This window comes from Acanthochromis polyacanthus, chromosome 7 (genome assembly GCF_021347895.1).
Source record: "Acanthochromis polyacanthus isolate Apoly-LR-REF ecotype Palm Island chromosome 7, KAUST_Apoly_ChrSc, whole genome shotgun sequence".
NCBI lineage: Eukaryota > Metazoa > Chordata > Actinopteri > Pomacentridae > Acanthochromis > Acanthochromis polyacanthus.
In genome coordinates this window covers 8,689,104-8,705,561 of record NC_067119.1, presented here as the reverse complement: position 1 = coordinate 8,705,561, position 16,458 = coordinate 8,689,104, and the positions used below count along the sequence as shown (strand labels likewise).

The 16,458-nt window shown below is 39.0% G+C and overlaps 1 protein-coding gene across 1 annotated transcript in view; it reads left to right on the top strand.

Moving 5' to 3' along the window:
- The window catches only part of fbxw8 (F-box and WD repeat domain containing 8), a 31,447-nt gene that overhangs the window by 2,887 nt on the left and 12,102 nt on the right, over nt 1-16,458 (top strand). Inside the window, exons 4-7 of the mRNA XM_022213115.2 lie at nt 259-347; nt 3,809-3,966; nt 4,845-5,041; nt 6,237-6,455. Of these exons, the coding sequence (XP_022068807.1) occupies nt 259-347; nt 3,809-3,966; nt 4,845-5,041; nt 6,237-6,455 (663 nt within the window). The remainder of the gene's footprint in view (nt 1-258; nt 348-3,808; nt 3,967-4,844; nt 5,042-6,236; nt 6,456-16,458) is intronic.

Here is a 16,458-nt window from a genome sequence, read left to right as displayed (position 1 = left end):
CAAGGGTTCGTCTGGTCTTCAATTTCAGTCGCTCATCAGGATTCATTTACAGGAGATCATCATGTCTCTCATCAGCGGATATAACTCTAATCTAATGCTGCACAATAAAGAATAAAAGTGGGAATTTTTTTTAACATAATGGCAGGCAAAGATGCTCCTTTTGGTTTATTTAAGTGGGAAGAAAAACATAATAAAGATGTTCATTTTTCAAGCCAGCCTCCTACAAATCTCGTCAGCTCAACAATGTTTTTCTTGCAGAACCGTGTCGGATCCATCAGCCAGCTGCAGTTCGAGTTGGGGAAGGTGTTGTGCGACGTCAGCTCCTGCGACAGCTTCGTCCTGGCCGGGTGAGTTTCAAGGACGCCCGCAGGTCACTTCTGACATCTGACGTGCTACTGTTACCTTTGACTGCTTATATTCTCTCAATTGATTTCTCTGTCGATATTTATTTTCTCATATAAGTCTGCCTGGAAGATTAATCTTGGTTATAAATGTTTGGATTTATTACTGGGCGTTTACCACTGACGGGACCGGTTGAACAGTGACTGACAGCCAGGTTTTTACGTTCGGTTTGCCCTTGAAGTTCATCACAATTGCAGAGGTGAACAAAAAGATGTCGAACTTGAAAGCTAATGTGAGCAACAGTAGTTTCCCTAGCAAAGAAACTGTGTCACCTACATACTCTTTTAGATGGAAAAAAGGCCCTCTTATTGCCTCCATTTTCAGTCCTCCCCTGGTGGAGGCAGCAATGGTGACATCAGTTGTACATGCGCACACTGTTTGATGAGCTGTACTGAAGGCAATCAAGGTGCAACAGTATTTCTCTACTGTGTTTTATTTAAGTATAAAATAAGTAATAATGGGTAATAAAATAGGGAAATGCAGAGAGGATGTTTCAGCTGTAAGGGCAGAGCTCATACATGAACCAAACAAGACATAGAAGTTATTTTACCAGCTGAGGAAAATATTACAGCACAATAAAAACCCGACTCTGACAGCAGTGAGAACAAGATAATAGTAATTGTATGATAAAGTCACAACAGTAAAACTTTGCTGCAGCAGTTACATTTCATTTTCTAAGTTTAGTCATTTCTCTTAGCTTTGTTAATTTAGTGCATCTTATTGATGTTTTTATTGAGCTCAGTTGTACCTCAAAGTTAATTTTACTTGCTGTGTATCAAGTTTAGATCATTCATTTGTCTTTAGCCTATTTATTATTATTTAGGCATGCAAATTTATTTATTTGTGTATGTCAACATTAAGATCATTACTTGCATACCTTGATTAAAATCCTAACTGGTTACACCAACAGTCCAAAGTTTGGACACACCTCGTTTAATGTTTTTTGTCTTCGTTTTCATGACTGTTTACATTGTAGATTCTCACTGAAGGCATCGAAACTGTGAATGAACACATATGAAACTATTTAGTCAACAAAAAAGTGTGGAATAAGTCAAAACATGTTATAGTTTCGATTCTTGAAAGCCAGCCTTTGCTTTGATTTCTGCTTTACACACTCTTGGCATTCTCTCGATGAACTAAATCACTAAAAATGGTCAATAATTTTCCATATTTATTGATTTGAAACATTTTATCGTGATAAATCTTTCAGCTGTATCATCCAGTCTTACCAAACAGCATCAAATCATGACTGACTCTTTGATTCCCACCTCTTATAGTTAATTATGTTCATAATACACTTCAGTTTTCAGCTCAAGGATGCAAACTGTGACATTTTTGCACATTTTCCACTGCTAATGACAGTGTTGGAAGAGTGCATGTTAACTGAGCTAAATGTGTGCTTGAAATGGCCGGACTGAGACAGTGATAGATTGTGAGGGACCACAGGGACCTGATAGACTCATGAGGAGCTGTGCAGCGTCCCCAGGGAGCGATGTGATCAGATTCCCTCCGGTCCTTCATCAGAGTCCCATCGGAGCCGACCTCATGTTTGCACCGTTTAATGTCAGCACTAATGGGACACGCAGAACTAGAACAGTGTAGAACTGAGATAAAATTCCTTGTTTGTCCTCTTAAATCCTTCTTTTTATACTGCTGCTATTAACAAATTCAGAGTGTCAATACTTTCCCCATTATTGACAGTTAAAGGCTCATTCAGTTAAGTGAAATTACTTGGATTTGTTTATCTAGAATCAATGGCAGTTACGAGTGATGGAGAATGATTCAATTGCGAAATCTTATTAGAAAAACCGGCGGAATGTGATTCGGCACTTAAAAGGCAGCTGTGTCATTAAACCCTCGGAGTCAGACGGTGACATAAAGGCCTCATCTGCTGAGCTTTACACAAACGTGTGCGGTTAACAAACTTTCCTGCCCATTAAAAGTTGTAAAAGAATTTACTTGGCCGCACTTCAGCGTCACCTTCCTGTTGATAGGTGGCACCGTGGCAAGTTTATTCCCATTGTTTCCTTCCTGCCAGAACCTCGAAAAGCCAAGTCACACACACGCATACGGACGCACACATGTACACCCTCTGTCAAAGTCGCTGTTGCCGTGTGACACACTGCAGATACTTGCTCAGACATGATGGTATCTGTGGAGGTGGCAACTCTGGCAGTTTGTCGTCTCCCGCGGTGCGAACTCATTGACTCTGGCTGGAAAGACGAAGACGAGGAAGGGGGCTGTGAGCAGAGCAGAACAGAACAGAGGCCTGAAGAGCGTGAGGAGGTGACTTTCTCTGTAAAGGCAGGGCTTTGTCACGTAGATGGGGTCAGGTGAGGCTGCACAGGAAGTAGAAAGTCACTCTGGAGTCAGTTTAAAGCAACACTACTGGATGAAATTTTAGGCTGCTCCATGTTGTAATTTAAGATCAATAATCCATTAGCACAATGCTGAGCTTCCTGCTGGCTTGCCTTCGAGCACAGCTTTGTCCGCAGCGCTGCTCATGAACAAGAACAAAAGCTTTTCGTGTCTTGTGAGTGAAAGGTCTGCAGAGGAATCGCAGTTGTTTACAGCTTTATTTTTGCGTCATTTGTAGGTCAATTAACAGTTTAACTGGCCTCTTCTTTTCTTATCATTTTGCCTCCTAAATGTCTAATAATAATCCAAAATATCCCATCACAGTTTTCCAGTGCCCAAAGCATCACTTTCACACATCTTGTTTTGCCAACTAGCCGTGCAAAACCCCAAAATAGTCATTTCACAATTAAATATAACAGAGAAAAGCAGCAAATCCTCATGGCAAAGAAAATATCTTGTTTGCATGAATATTTATTTTGCAATTGATGATCAATTTTCTGTCAATTTTGCTAATAATTCAGTAGTTTGTTGAATAAGCAGGCAAAAAGAATTTTGAAAAATGTAGATTTAAAAAAAAATTGATCCAAAATGCAACAAAACAGCTTTTCAAACTTGATAATTGGTTTATTTCCTTCATTATATAATTGCAGATTGCAGTGAATTAACCAGTAACGTCGCTAATTCTGCTTCTAACTGTGGTGTTGTTTGTTTTCAGCAATAAGAAGCTTTCAGAGCTCCGTTGTACATTACAAAAAGTAATTGATACGCTGTGTGCGAAAACAACATTGGTGTTGTTTCGCCCAAACAACACCAATGTAATCCTCCGAAAGATCACGTAACAAAGATATTAGAAAACAAAATAACAAGTCCGAGTGAGTAAAGGAGGAAAGTGTGAGAGGGGAAATGATTCAGCGGTGAGAGGGTGACGTCAGGTATCGTTGAAGAGAGAAACTTCTCAGCCTGGGATGAAAAACTGGGCCGCAGCTCCTCTGTTAGGCTCATCAGACTTTTTGTTGAAAACTAAATATCCCGCTTGTTTGCGTTGAAGGTACACGTCTGGTGATGTGAGGCTGTGGGATACGCTGCACTGGGACTCTGCAGCTTCTTACCTGAAGGCCAACAGTCTGTCTGCTAACACAGAGCCGAGACCACATGTTAGTCACGTCCAGGTCAATGGCACGGTGGCTGCTGCTGCATATGAAGACGGTAAGTGTGTGTGTGTGCAGTTCACAACCTCTAGATAAAAGTAAGGCTTCACTATCATCAATATATACACTATATCTTCAAAAAATGCTATTATTTTAACCTTTCTGAGTCTGATAGATAGACAGACTGACTGACTGACTAAACCTTTAATGGCAACGAGGAAATTTTCAATGTTACAGCAGCTAAGACAAAAAAACAGTACAAAGAAAGGAAAAAGAGCAGCACACAGATATAAATACATACTTTCTTCTTCTGGACGAAATATAAATTTTTACAGAAAAATTTCTGTGAAATTGCCGAGTGTCCTTATACACATTTTTCATGGGTGAACTGAACTCCTGGAAGCAGGCTTGATGGTACCGTAGAATCAGTAGTTTCTGCACCTGTTGTCCCCTTTTCAGTGTTGAAATTAGGGCTAGACTGATTATCAGCCTGGCCGATTGCCGTGGCCGATATTTTCCATTTTACCGATTATCAATATCGGTAAATTGTTGATAGACTATTGATGAATTAAAGCTCTATTTCGGGACTGATGCAGCCTCCTGTCTCTGTCTGCCGTCACTCTGTGGTCTCAGAAAAAACTGAACAAGAAAAGCAAACCAGGAAATGAGCTTTTCTCATCGTGGCTGATGCTACGACAGCGGCTGAAACAGAGTCCTGAAAACAAAAATTAATAAAGCTTTAAAATATGGACCTTAGTGGGCAATAAAAGTGACAAAAGAGTGAAAGAACAACAGATGTAGCTGCAGGAGGCAAACTGCAGACTGTATATTGGGCCCAAATATCTTTCATCAGCATTTCTTGATTACCAGTAAGCCCATATTGGTCCATCCCTACTTTGTATTGGCGCAGATATTAAGCTATGTGTTTGTGTTTAGGTTGTGTGGACCTGTGGAGCACAGAAACCGGTGGGCAGCCCATCCACCACTACCAGAGCCCAGGAAGGATCCAGGCTCTGGCTCTGAGCCCCGACAGCCCCGTCCTGCTCTCCGCCGCCGGATCAGACGTTCGGCTGGACCGTGCCGATGACCGCGGCTACTGGAGGACGGCCTGCCAGGCTCGGCTCCCCACGCCTGTGAGTCAGGCGGTTTGGTTCTGCCTCATGCTGATGTGTTATTGTGTTAATTAATAGATTGTGATTGTCGGCTTTTATCAGCGTTCTATCAGCGTAAATTGGGTTTTTGGAGTGATGGTCACATGAAACAAAATGTGAAGACGTCACTTTGGGATGTGGCATGTTTTATAATAATAATAATAATAACAGTACTTATATAACACCTTGTAAAAACAGAGCGTACATAGTCAGACAAAGAAGAGAAGAAAAGGAAGATACTTAGGAAGACCATTAATAGAGTTTAAAATGGTAAAAAAAAATCAATATGAATCAGTACAACAGCAGCAGATGAAATAATAAAATGCCAGCACCAAAATAAAGGAAAGAACAAGCTGAATAAAAGAAAATACAGCCTTAAACACCAGGTTAATAATAATAGTAGTAGTAGTAGTAAATAAATAAAATAATTACACAAATAAAAGAAGGGTCAAAGAGAATAAAATGCACAAAAAATAAATATAATGAAAAAATCAATCAAATAATAAAATGATAAAGAAATAGACAATAAACTATACGAGTATACCTGACACATTTTTTATCTTTTATGATTCGTCCAATTAATTGGTCATGATCATCATTATAGTGAATTGTTCAACACATGGCTTCCTGAGAAACTGAAATTCATTATACAAATTATTAATTAATTAGTAAGAAGATGCCAGATCCAAGCATTTGAAACAAGTGGAATAAAAGAAAATAGAATTTAAAAAATCATTCACACAAGGCTAAAAATATTAATAGTAGTAATAATAATAATAATGATAATAATAAATACAGAAAATAAATATGTAAATAAGCACATAAAGACAAGGTCAAATAAAATTAAATTAACAAATCAAATTTTAAAAATCCATTAGATGAATAAAAATCTATGATGAAAATAATTATGAATAAATAGAAATAGAAGAAAATCAGCACATCTACTTATTATATATTTTTACATTTTATAAATTGTCCAATTACTTAAACATGATCATCATTATAGTAAAATATTCAATATATGTCTTTGTGTTTTTTGTTATTTGACTTAGTTAACTTTTTGAAGTATAAAACGGAATTCTGGGTTTTTTGCCACAAATGTGTAAAATAAGCAGTTCGGTGCTTGATGAAGGTACTGTACAGGTGAACTCTGCCTTTATTTTGTATTTTATGGCAGGTAGACAGTGTGGTTTTGGTACCAGGCAGGGGGCAGCAGTGTCCGCTGGCTGCTCTGACAGCAGGTGAGGCTGTTTACCTGCTGGACCCCCGAGAGGAGGAGCCTCAGACCCTCCACTCCGTCTACGGTCATCCTGTTACCTGCCTGGATGCCTCCGACTCCCAGGTGGCGTTCGGGGTGAAGCGAACCGGCTGGGCCATGCATGACGGAGGCAACAAGGTGGGCTCAGTTCCTCTGTTAAACATCAGCCTGCAGGTTTTTTTTTTCAACCAGAGCTAGTTATGTATTTTGTGCAGAGCTGATGTTTTTAGTATTTTGCTAAATATGGCATGTGTGAAACTTGATTGATCCCCTTTGTATGATCCTAGCAAAGACACACTTTTGTTCACATGTAGTTGTTTATTGTGTGCTTATAAGCAGGGAGCTCAAAAGTGATTATGCTGAAATAGCACAGGATTGATAAATGTTAGTGATCTTTACACAACCTAAAGATGCTTCACAATCATAAAACAAGCAAAAATCTACACTAATGAAAATCTTTTTTTTTTTTTTTAATTTAACCCCAAGTTCATCTCCCCTTCTACTACCATGTAGCTTTGTTTGCACCTTAGTTATGATTACAGTTGCACATTATGTCATTCTAGCATAGACAGTGTTGTGTGCTTGTTCAGTAGTTGCATTGCGACAACCGTTTTTGCTGCTTATGATGAAAAGAAAACTCGCACCGTTGTCGTTTTCCATGGGAAACTACAAGAAAAGTCATTCTGACAGAACATTATTTAATCCGATTTAACCCTTCTTGTGTACACTGAGGTTTTTTACTTATACTTTCTTTATAAGACACAGGATTTGTTGACGTTCAGGCTCCACATGTGCAGCATCAAATGAGTTATAAACAGGAGAAAAACACTGAAAAAGGAGGTTTGGTTGCAAAAAAGAAATGCAACAAAAGTTTTCTGGGAATATTTCATTGAAAGAAACGATAATGTTGAGTAAAAATGGCTACTTTGTTGATTGTCATCTCGCAGTTGTGCCTCTACACGAAGCAACACAACTGAATCCAACCACTTAAATAAGCAACACAAATCTCTGTATGATAAGTGCAGATCTGAATGCCATCCAAAGCAAATTAAAAAAACACACATTGGATGCCTTTGCCAGGGTGACACCATTTGCACAAAGGTACAAAATGGCTTTTTCCAGCTTTTTAAAAGTATTCTTGCTTTTGATGCAGATTTGCTCCCATACAAATCACACAAATTATTGTAGGATGATTATTTCTATGTATTTTGCAGAAAAAAAACATACTCAAGCCAAAAACAGTGCAGTGCCAGTTTTTTTTCTAATATCATGCAGCCCTAGTTGATAAATTCTAACCATTTGCAAATCCAGCAGAATAAATTGTTCTGTAATATTTGCATCTGACACCTTTTACTGAGCAGGGAGAGAGCTTGTGATCTGACATTTTCGATCCGTCATTGTGTTTTGCTTTGAAGGCGCGGCTGATTCATAAAATATCCAATATGGGAAGCATGTCCAGGAGATTACATCATCAGTGAATTGCTTATGAAGCAGCAATTCAGCAGATTTGTGCAAAGCAAAATGATGTACTTGAAATTACTATGTAATCATTGATGAAATTCCTAAAAACTCATCCACATGTAGTAAAATTACGATTTAGAAGTGAAATGAAAATGATTAGTTAGCATCTCAAACACTGTAAAATGATTTGGGTAATTTATCAGTGATCTAAAAACTGATTTTAAAAGGAAGTGAAAGTATAGAAACCCTGCTCGTTTTACTCATGTCTTCTATCATATAAAGAACATCATCTTGTAAGTAAAAACTTGATTTTTCTGCAGGAGATCTTCAATTTAAACCAGGATTCCATGGTAAAACTACTTAAGGGTAAAACATCCTGATACACAGAGTTGTAATGATGCTCCTGCAACTTATTTATTAATCTGCAAAGGAGACGGAGCCTCGGTGGAGTTATGTGACAATCAGTGTGTGTTTGTCTGTCCGTCTGTTCGCAACAATATTCAAAAATAGACCAGTGGATTTGGATGAAATTTTCAGGGAATTCCAAAAATGACACAAGAATCAAGTGATTAGATTTTGACAGTGATGCGACTTATAGTCTGGATCCATGGATTTGTTAAAGATTTCTCTTTCATTGCGAGATAGCAGCACGGCGTCACTGTAACCATGACAACAAGTGAACACTACATCAGCTGCCTGCTGACGTTCACATGATTGCGATGCTACTACAAATCGACCGTTGAATTATCGGGACTTATCTGTCAGAAATGATACAAGGAACATTTGATTAAATTGTGGGGATGTTTCCGAGTCCCATCAATCCTGCTACTTGATACATATTTAGGTCACGCTATTCAGTGTCCTTACATAACGTACACATGCAAAACACACACCTGTGCTCAGCACAAGGTCTTTTTGTTTGTGGGTACATCTATATATTAAATGGTCACATTCTATAGTGCCGTTTTTTCAATATTTCAACGACTGAGCAGCCTTGGCAGGGTACTGAGTGCTTTTCTTGTTGAGCTATGCAGCACTTTAACCAGAAAAGAAAGTTAATTTTGCTTGACTGCTGCGTTATCTTTTGATCCACATACTGCCAATAATTCACAAAATATGACAATATTTATCCCCTCCGTTATGAACAGCGTTCCAGAATGTATGCAGAATCACAATCTAGTGTTTGTATGTTAATGCGTCTGATGGAACCGTTTCAAGGTTTTCTGTGTTTGAAACATCTGTGAAAGACAAAATACAGCAACTCGATTGCAAAGCCGCGGAACTCTGCAGCTGGATTTTTAAACGTGTTTGAAAAAAATCCCCCAAAAAATCACTACCTTGACCTCCCAAATTGGAATGAAAGGTTTCCATTAGAGTTAACAAGGTCACTCGTGCTCTCAACAGGTGCGTAATGAAAAAATGGGAAGTTGTACGCGGGAAGTAATGTGCTTTTTGCCCAAATGGAACGACGCATGTTGTCTCCTGCAAATCCAGTTCATTGAGGGGGAAAAGCAGCGAGGACAAAGGTTTTGGCATTAGGCCACTGTCGGCTTAATCACCGGCTCCTCGCTGAAATATGCGTCTTTTCTGCCTTCCTAAACAAATTAAGCTCTTTGGGGGTGGGGGGTGGGGGGGGGGGGGGGGGGGGTGCGCTCTCGTTCCTTTGATAACCGGAGCCCACTCTTCATGTTGTTAGCGTTTAAAAATATGATCTGCACTCGACTGATTTGAGTTTTCGATGTTTGTTGGTGTGCGCCAGCGTAAGCCGGGTCTCTTGGCAGTGTGATCACTACTACTTTGCGTCCCCTTAGACCCCTCGAGTCCCCTCAGAAATGAATGTCGCGTACCTGAAGGGGATTTGTTTATAGCACAAATAGGCAGCTTAAATAGCGACAAACCCTCTTTAGGCCTCTGCTCTTAATTACTAGTCTTTAAGTGTACTTAGATCAAGTGTTGTTGCTTTACCTGCATCTGTTTGCTTCTAATAATACTGTGTTTCTAAGGCCCCCGTGCTTTTAATTGACTCTTAAGCCTTTACTTAGAGAGCACAAAGAGCCGAGAGACAAACTATTCTATTGGGATCAGGAGGCAACCAGTCAGCAGTCATTATGCTCTCAAGTTCAAGATGTTATTTTTTCTTCTTTCCAGTGTTGGTGGATAACAAATGCTAAAGTAAGCAGCTTCGGACAACATTCAAAGATTTTTTTTTTTTTTTTTTACTCGAGGAGCAGATGTCAGTTGGAGGGAAGAATGGAGGTTTTAGTGGGAGCTCGTGTGTGTCTGCAGCAGTCCGTTTGTGATTGACGGGTTTTTGGCAAAGCTGCTGCGCTGACATCATCCGGACTAGAAAAGCACAGCTGGAAAACCGTAGCGCTCATTCAGAGGCAGCACTAAAGCACCACACAGTGGAGCAAAGGGAGACTAGCAGTGAGGTCTGAGTCGAGGATGAGACAAAGCTACGTTGGGGGATGTAAAGGCAAAAAAGATCGACTCTGCTGCTCATTTTTTCTCGTCCGTTTAGTCAAGTGTGTAACTGAAAAATCATGCAGTTAAGTTGAGGCAGGTTTTGAAATTTGGATGAGATAAGATGAGCTTTTGTTTATCCCACAGTGGGGAAATTTGCAGTGTTACAGCAGCAAAGATTTAAGGAATGTAGTGCAAAAAATAAAAAAATAAACCAAATATACATAAATACTAATTTTAGAAGCAACAACATTGGACATATCAGTGGTATTGCACAAAGTAAAACATCTGAGGAGTCTGAATATTGCACAGATTTGTCTGTAAGTAGAAAAATAGCAATGTAATGTATAGTGTATATATATATAGAAAAATAGATATTACATATTGTCTTTCAAGTACAAAGTACTCATAATTAACAGCATGTGTCAATATTGTATCAAAGAAAAGTACACAATGAGAAAAGAAAAATATGTTTTTTATTTGAAAACTGTCAGATTTGTCAAGTTTCAATGGATTTTTCATTGGATTTGCAATATGTCCTGGATTTTACTGTATTAGCATGTATTAAAATAGCTTCTCCATTGTTACAGTTTGCTGCTTTTTTTCCAGATTTTATTATTTCAAAGGGATTCTCTTTGGGTTTTGGACTTTTAATTGGACAGTAAGACATAAAGATATCATTTTGAACTCAATACTAACTAATTCTAAATTAAACTCTCTATTGTTTCATGTTGAGTGTCAAAGTCTAAATTGGTACTTGTTTGAATTCAGCTTACTGAGACACACAACCAGAAATATTTGTCAGTTAAGCTGAAGTTAAATAATTTATATTTCAGTTTGAATTGCTCAGCCTGAATGATTGTGCAGCAGATTGAATTTGAATTGCAAAACTAATTTTGAAGTAAAAACCTAATACCTGTATGGAATTATAGAGATTTACAGCGGGAATCAAATATAATTTCAGAGCAACTGAGTTCAGTTTTCATGTAATAAATTTGTTTCATATTTAATTGTTCAAGTTCATCACACATGATGCCATGAACTCTAACTGAAGGAAAGCAAGGATTTTTACGAACATTCAAGAAACTTGAACTACGATTGCATAAAAACCATAACAGATATCAAAACACAGATTTAGATGAGTAACATTCAACGCCTTGTGACCGGTTTAAACTGAATGAAGTTTCTACTGTAATATCTGCCAGAGCTAAAGATGGCTGGGTTTTAGCAGTTATCTGGCTGACTCCCATTCATTTCAGTGGGAATTTTTGTCGCAATATTTCCAAATTTTGTCAAAATTTATGACAAATTGCTACCAAAAAATAGAGCACAGTGTTCCTGATGGGGTTGCACATTCTGACATAAAACTTGCATGGGTTGTCTTAAAGCTGCAGGACGTGTTAGGTGCTGAAAATCGTGTCCGCATAATCTATAATAAGAACAAACCCGAGCAGTTACGATAGGTGTGCGTCAATACTTAAACAGTGGCACACTTTATATAGAATACAAATTCAGTTTGTATTGGCACATATTTCTGCCCATTCCAGCTGTTGCTGCTTTTCCTGCTGTTAAATGAGATTAAAGAAGCTGAGTCTGGGATTTTTTTTCCTGTTTACTGACATTTACAGACAAAATAATTAATCAATAATTAGGAAAGAATGTATGCTTCTCAACTGATAATGAAATTTAAGTTTTATCCCAATAAGTGAACGATAATCTGATTTGTGTAGCTTATATTTCTACTAATTGTTAAAACTTTGTTGCTTTACAGATCGTTCTTTGCACTTTTTAATCTGAAAGCTCACCTAGATTTTCTTTTCCGTATTGTTTTTGTAATTTTTTTTATAGTTCGTTTTTCCTCAAATTCTTAGAAATCTTTGAGAAAGCTGCTCAGGAACTGTTGTTGATTAAGCCCTTACTTTCAGCATTACAAATAAATTCGTCTAGACTCGACTCTTCCAAGGTTAAGAGTGAAAAGCAGCGTCTCCTTCCCTATCACTGCATTTGAGATTTGATTAGTTTTTCTTGCCGCACAGAACAAACTTTGTTGTTTACTTAGCGAGCTTAGCAAAAGCTCCCATTTTAACGATGCCATACTTCCTAATTAAAACATCTTACAGAATTAATTATCCTGTCTGTCACTCTTGTTACGCTTTTATTATCAATTTCGTACTGCGAAGAAGACAAAGCATGATTTGGCCGTAATGCCTTCAGTAAGAAAACATATGCTTCATTAAAATCTGTCAAGATGCACGGAGGTGGCATGCGAGGAAGTCATCTCACACCTTTTGTCGCACGGAGGAGTGAAACATTTTAATTCACAGCATCTTGACTTGGATGAACTGAAGCGCGCTGTTACATTTTTGTTAATTTGATTCAGTGGAGATCATTGACTTTGCTGCAGTTTTGTGAGAAAAAGCAGTGGGTTTGGAGTACAAAAGCTGCTTTGTGTTGATGATGTTGAAGATTATTTCTCACACCTCGGCCTCGATTAATGCTCAGCTCGCGGCTTGTCTTCTACCCTTCCTTGTTTTTTGTCGATGTGTACATGTGTGTGGGGTCGAAGCCGGTCTCCAGATCCTCATTACTACTCGCCTTCTTCTTGCCAGTGGACCGGGGACACCCAGGCATCCGCCCAGCTCGTGGCTCTGCATTCAATACGAGCTGGCGTCCGCGCTGGCAAACTGTCCGTCCGCTGTGGTCGATCTACCGCAGAGCACAAGTGCTGTCGGAAAACCTGTCATCTACACGTTGCCTACAGTTCAGAGGGCTGGTTGGGAGGATGGAAGGAAGGCTGAGTGGTTTGTAGGCTTTCTAGCTGTAGGGGCGGATAGCAGGAACATGGATACAGGTGTTATCTCTAAGCAGGATGGGCTTCAGTCCAACAGGACCGTTTATTCAGTGGAATCATGGACAGGTTGCTTCCAGGTGGAAAATAAGTAGAGATCTTTTAATCGACCATGCACATGATTAAACGAATGTTAGTTGAGTAAAGCAGAATTTGGTGAGCAACAATGATGATTTGAATGCAAATAAAAAGCCTACAGGTGGAGGTGAGGTTATTAAATGGTTTATGAATGCTACGCAAACATCAACGGTAAAAATCAGTTTCATTGCTTCAGTGCATAACTGTATTGATCAGATTGAGTTGTCGTAGGATGGGTGGAAATATTGTCAGAGCATTCGCGTGTGACCTCCTGGACTGATCTTAAACAACTTCTCTGGGTTTACTTACCAATCTTATCCAGATAATTTAGCAAAAGCTTACTTGTGCGTGTTGCAATGAAAGCATCATGTGAGAGTCGTAGCAGACTTGCCTGAACTAGCTTACATTTCTTACTGTAGCCAATCCCCATATAATTTCAGTATACTTTTAATACAAGACTTTTACACAGTTTTTTTTTTTTTTGGCATTTAATTTGGCTCTGATCTTGTCACTTCTCACAAACACAGACAAAGACACACAGAAATTCGGGAAGTGACGATAAAAACCTACCTGCAAAACCACATTAGGTGTCACTTTGTAGCAGTTACCCTGTCTGAGACTTATAGGGAAAGGCACTGAACAAAAATTTGTAAATGCAGCGTGGAAATTGTCTTTTCTGACTTGGAGAAAAGGCGAAAAATCTCCTTTAAATTAAGTTCTGCTTATGTAGCACCAATCATATGTCATCTCAGAGTACTTCACATAGTATTTATTGATGTATTTCAGATAGACCACAATACAATTAAAGCTGCTGTCCAGAGTTTCCGTTTGTTTTCAATTTATGTATCATTTTTTAACAAAGCTTAAATGTGTTAGTCTAGTTCGATACTATAATATAAAGTTAGTATGACGCGATATGAAAATTTATTCCTGAGCTCCGCCTTCCTCTCATAGACCCCCACGTTATTCCAAAAAGCGCCGGTCGCTGCCGACCAATCAAGTTCGAGCTTCCGCTTTGTCATGCTGTCAATCAATGGTTACGCGCACAGCAAGCAAGCCCATGCAGAGGTGGGCGAGCTACGCACTACGCAACCGCGCGCACATTTGTTTTGCTTGTGGAGGAGAGAGCATCAGGGTTCAGCAACTTCCAGAAAAGTTACCAATCCCACGGCTTGTCAGGCCAAGAGACTGCAGGACGTTTTTTGGCTCGGGGTGCTCGCGTCGCTCCCCGACCACGGCCTCCATAGCCCGCCTGACGGCTTCGTTTAGATGCCCGACCTCTGGAGGAAGATGTTGGGGCGTCTGGGACATACTCTTCGTCAGAGGAGTCATGCAATTCTGAACTCTAGATAGAAATAAATAAACAATTTAACACATATACACGCGTAAATGCACTAAGTTTGATAAACAACGTCATCGAGAGGGATACACGAGTGTAATCACATATTGAAACTTTACTAGTTCGTCCTAGCAGATTCATGTTATTTTGGTATTAGGACAAGTTAGACTGAATACAGCATTATAACGTAATTCCTTTATTATTTACTAAATGTAGAGGAGTGGAAAACAGCAAAACAGGCCATATGCTGCAGCACTCCGGGCACTTCTCTCATGTACTGCTCGTGCACAAATAAAGGGGCGAAATCAGAGGGAGGAAGGGTGGGACCAACAGTGTTTTGGGAGACGCTGCGATTCAAACTCCGGACAGCAGCTTTAAGGCAATATGTGTGTGTGTGTGTGTGTGTGTGTGTGTGTATATATATATATATATATATATATATATATACATATGAATAATACAAAATGAAAAAGAAAGAAACCCCAAACCTTAAGATAATGTCTGACAACATGTTGATTCTTACCTGAAGCATGTCTGTATATCTCAAATGTTACTGTGTCCTATTTGCTTCAAACCTCATACCTATTTACCTCTTAAGAAACCCCAAGAACACCTTTACTCTACATACGTTTTTCATTCATATGTTTTCCCATATTTTTTTGTAGTTGTGCTCATTTTGAGAGTCATTTCATCATCCCGATTGCTCCATAAGTTTACCCCACAAACTGATAAACATCTACTCTTTAGAGAGAATCCAAACGATAATGTGCAACTTACAAATATCCTCTCCTCAAGCTAACATTGAACCTTTCTATATACAGTGAATAAAACATTTACATGCTTCCAGACTTTTCTGTAGTAAATTTGCTGAGGTGATTAACAAATCCAAAAGATTCACACTTGGCAACAGTGGGAAGTAAAACTTACCCTTTAACGGGAAGAAACCTCCAACAGAACCAGACTTCCGAAGGGCAGACATTTACCCCGGCCAGTCTTGACATTAAACTAGTGACAAATTCTCAACCACTGAGTCAATCCACACTCTAGTCAGACAATGATCAGACATTATGACCAGTACACAGACACTCCTTTGACTGGTGACTATAAAAGGCCACCTTAAAATGCAGCTATACTCAAATTATATAACACCACAGAAGATAAAAGAAAGATGAAAGCGGACTATGCCAGCATGCAGGATGCTGGCAGGTCAGTTAGGGGTTTAGTCGTAGACTTGAATGTCCACATTTGTTGTCTAAGAAATCATTGCAGAAATCTCTGGATTGTCTGAGAACTTCATCCTGTCCCCCAAAATGTCTACCAAATTCACTAAACCTTTCAGGAAGAGTGGGGCAACCATCCAAAGATCAGCAAATGTGTGGCGCAATGCAAATGCTGGACACCACTCTTGATCTGTCAGTTATCATTTACAGTATGACGCATTCTTTATTGTTTCATGGCGTTCATTCTGTCGTACAGAGACCGTATGCTGGAATAGCAAATACATGTTGCTCTATATTTAAAAGAAGGGATTGAATTTGAGAGGAAACTACATGCTGGGCCATCCTGAATGCAGCTCTTACTATGTACTTATTAGCACCTTTGAGATTTTGCTGGAGCTGTTGACGAAAAACCATTAAGTGCAACAGGTACGTCAAAGGATTAAATTGGAATGTCTGCTTTGATTGATTCATTTTTCTTAAAACCACAAACCAATAAGTTTTCTCATTCACTCTCTACTAGCTTCTTCTTGTTTGTCTGCATAGAAGTAAAACACAACACAAGCCTCTGTACAGTAGTCCAAATAATATAAGCATTGTGTACTGCAAAATTATGTATGAAGTACAGTCATTAGACTTGAGCATTTTGTGCTGCAAATAAAGCAAGTTCCAGATTCTGCCGTGTCCAATGGGATGAGTTGGAAGCGTCAATTGCCATGAAACCGCAAACCTACA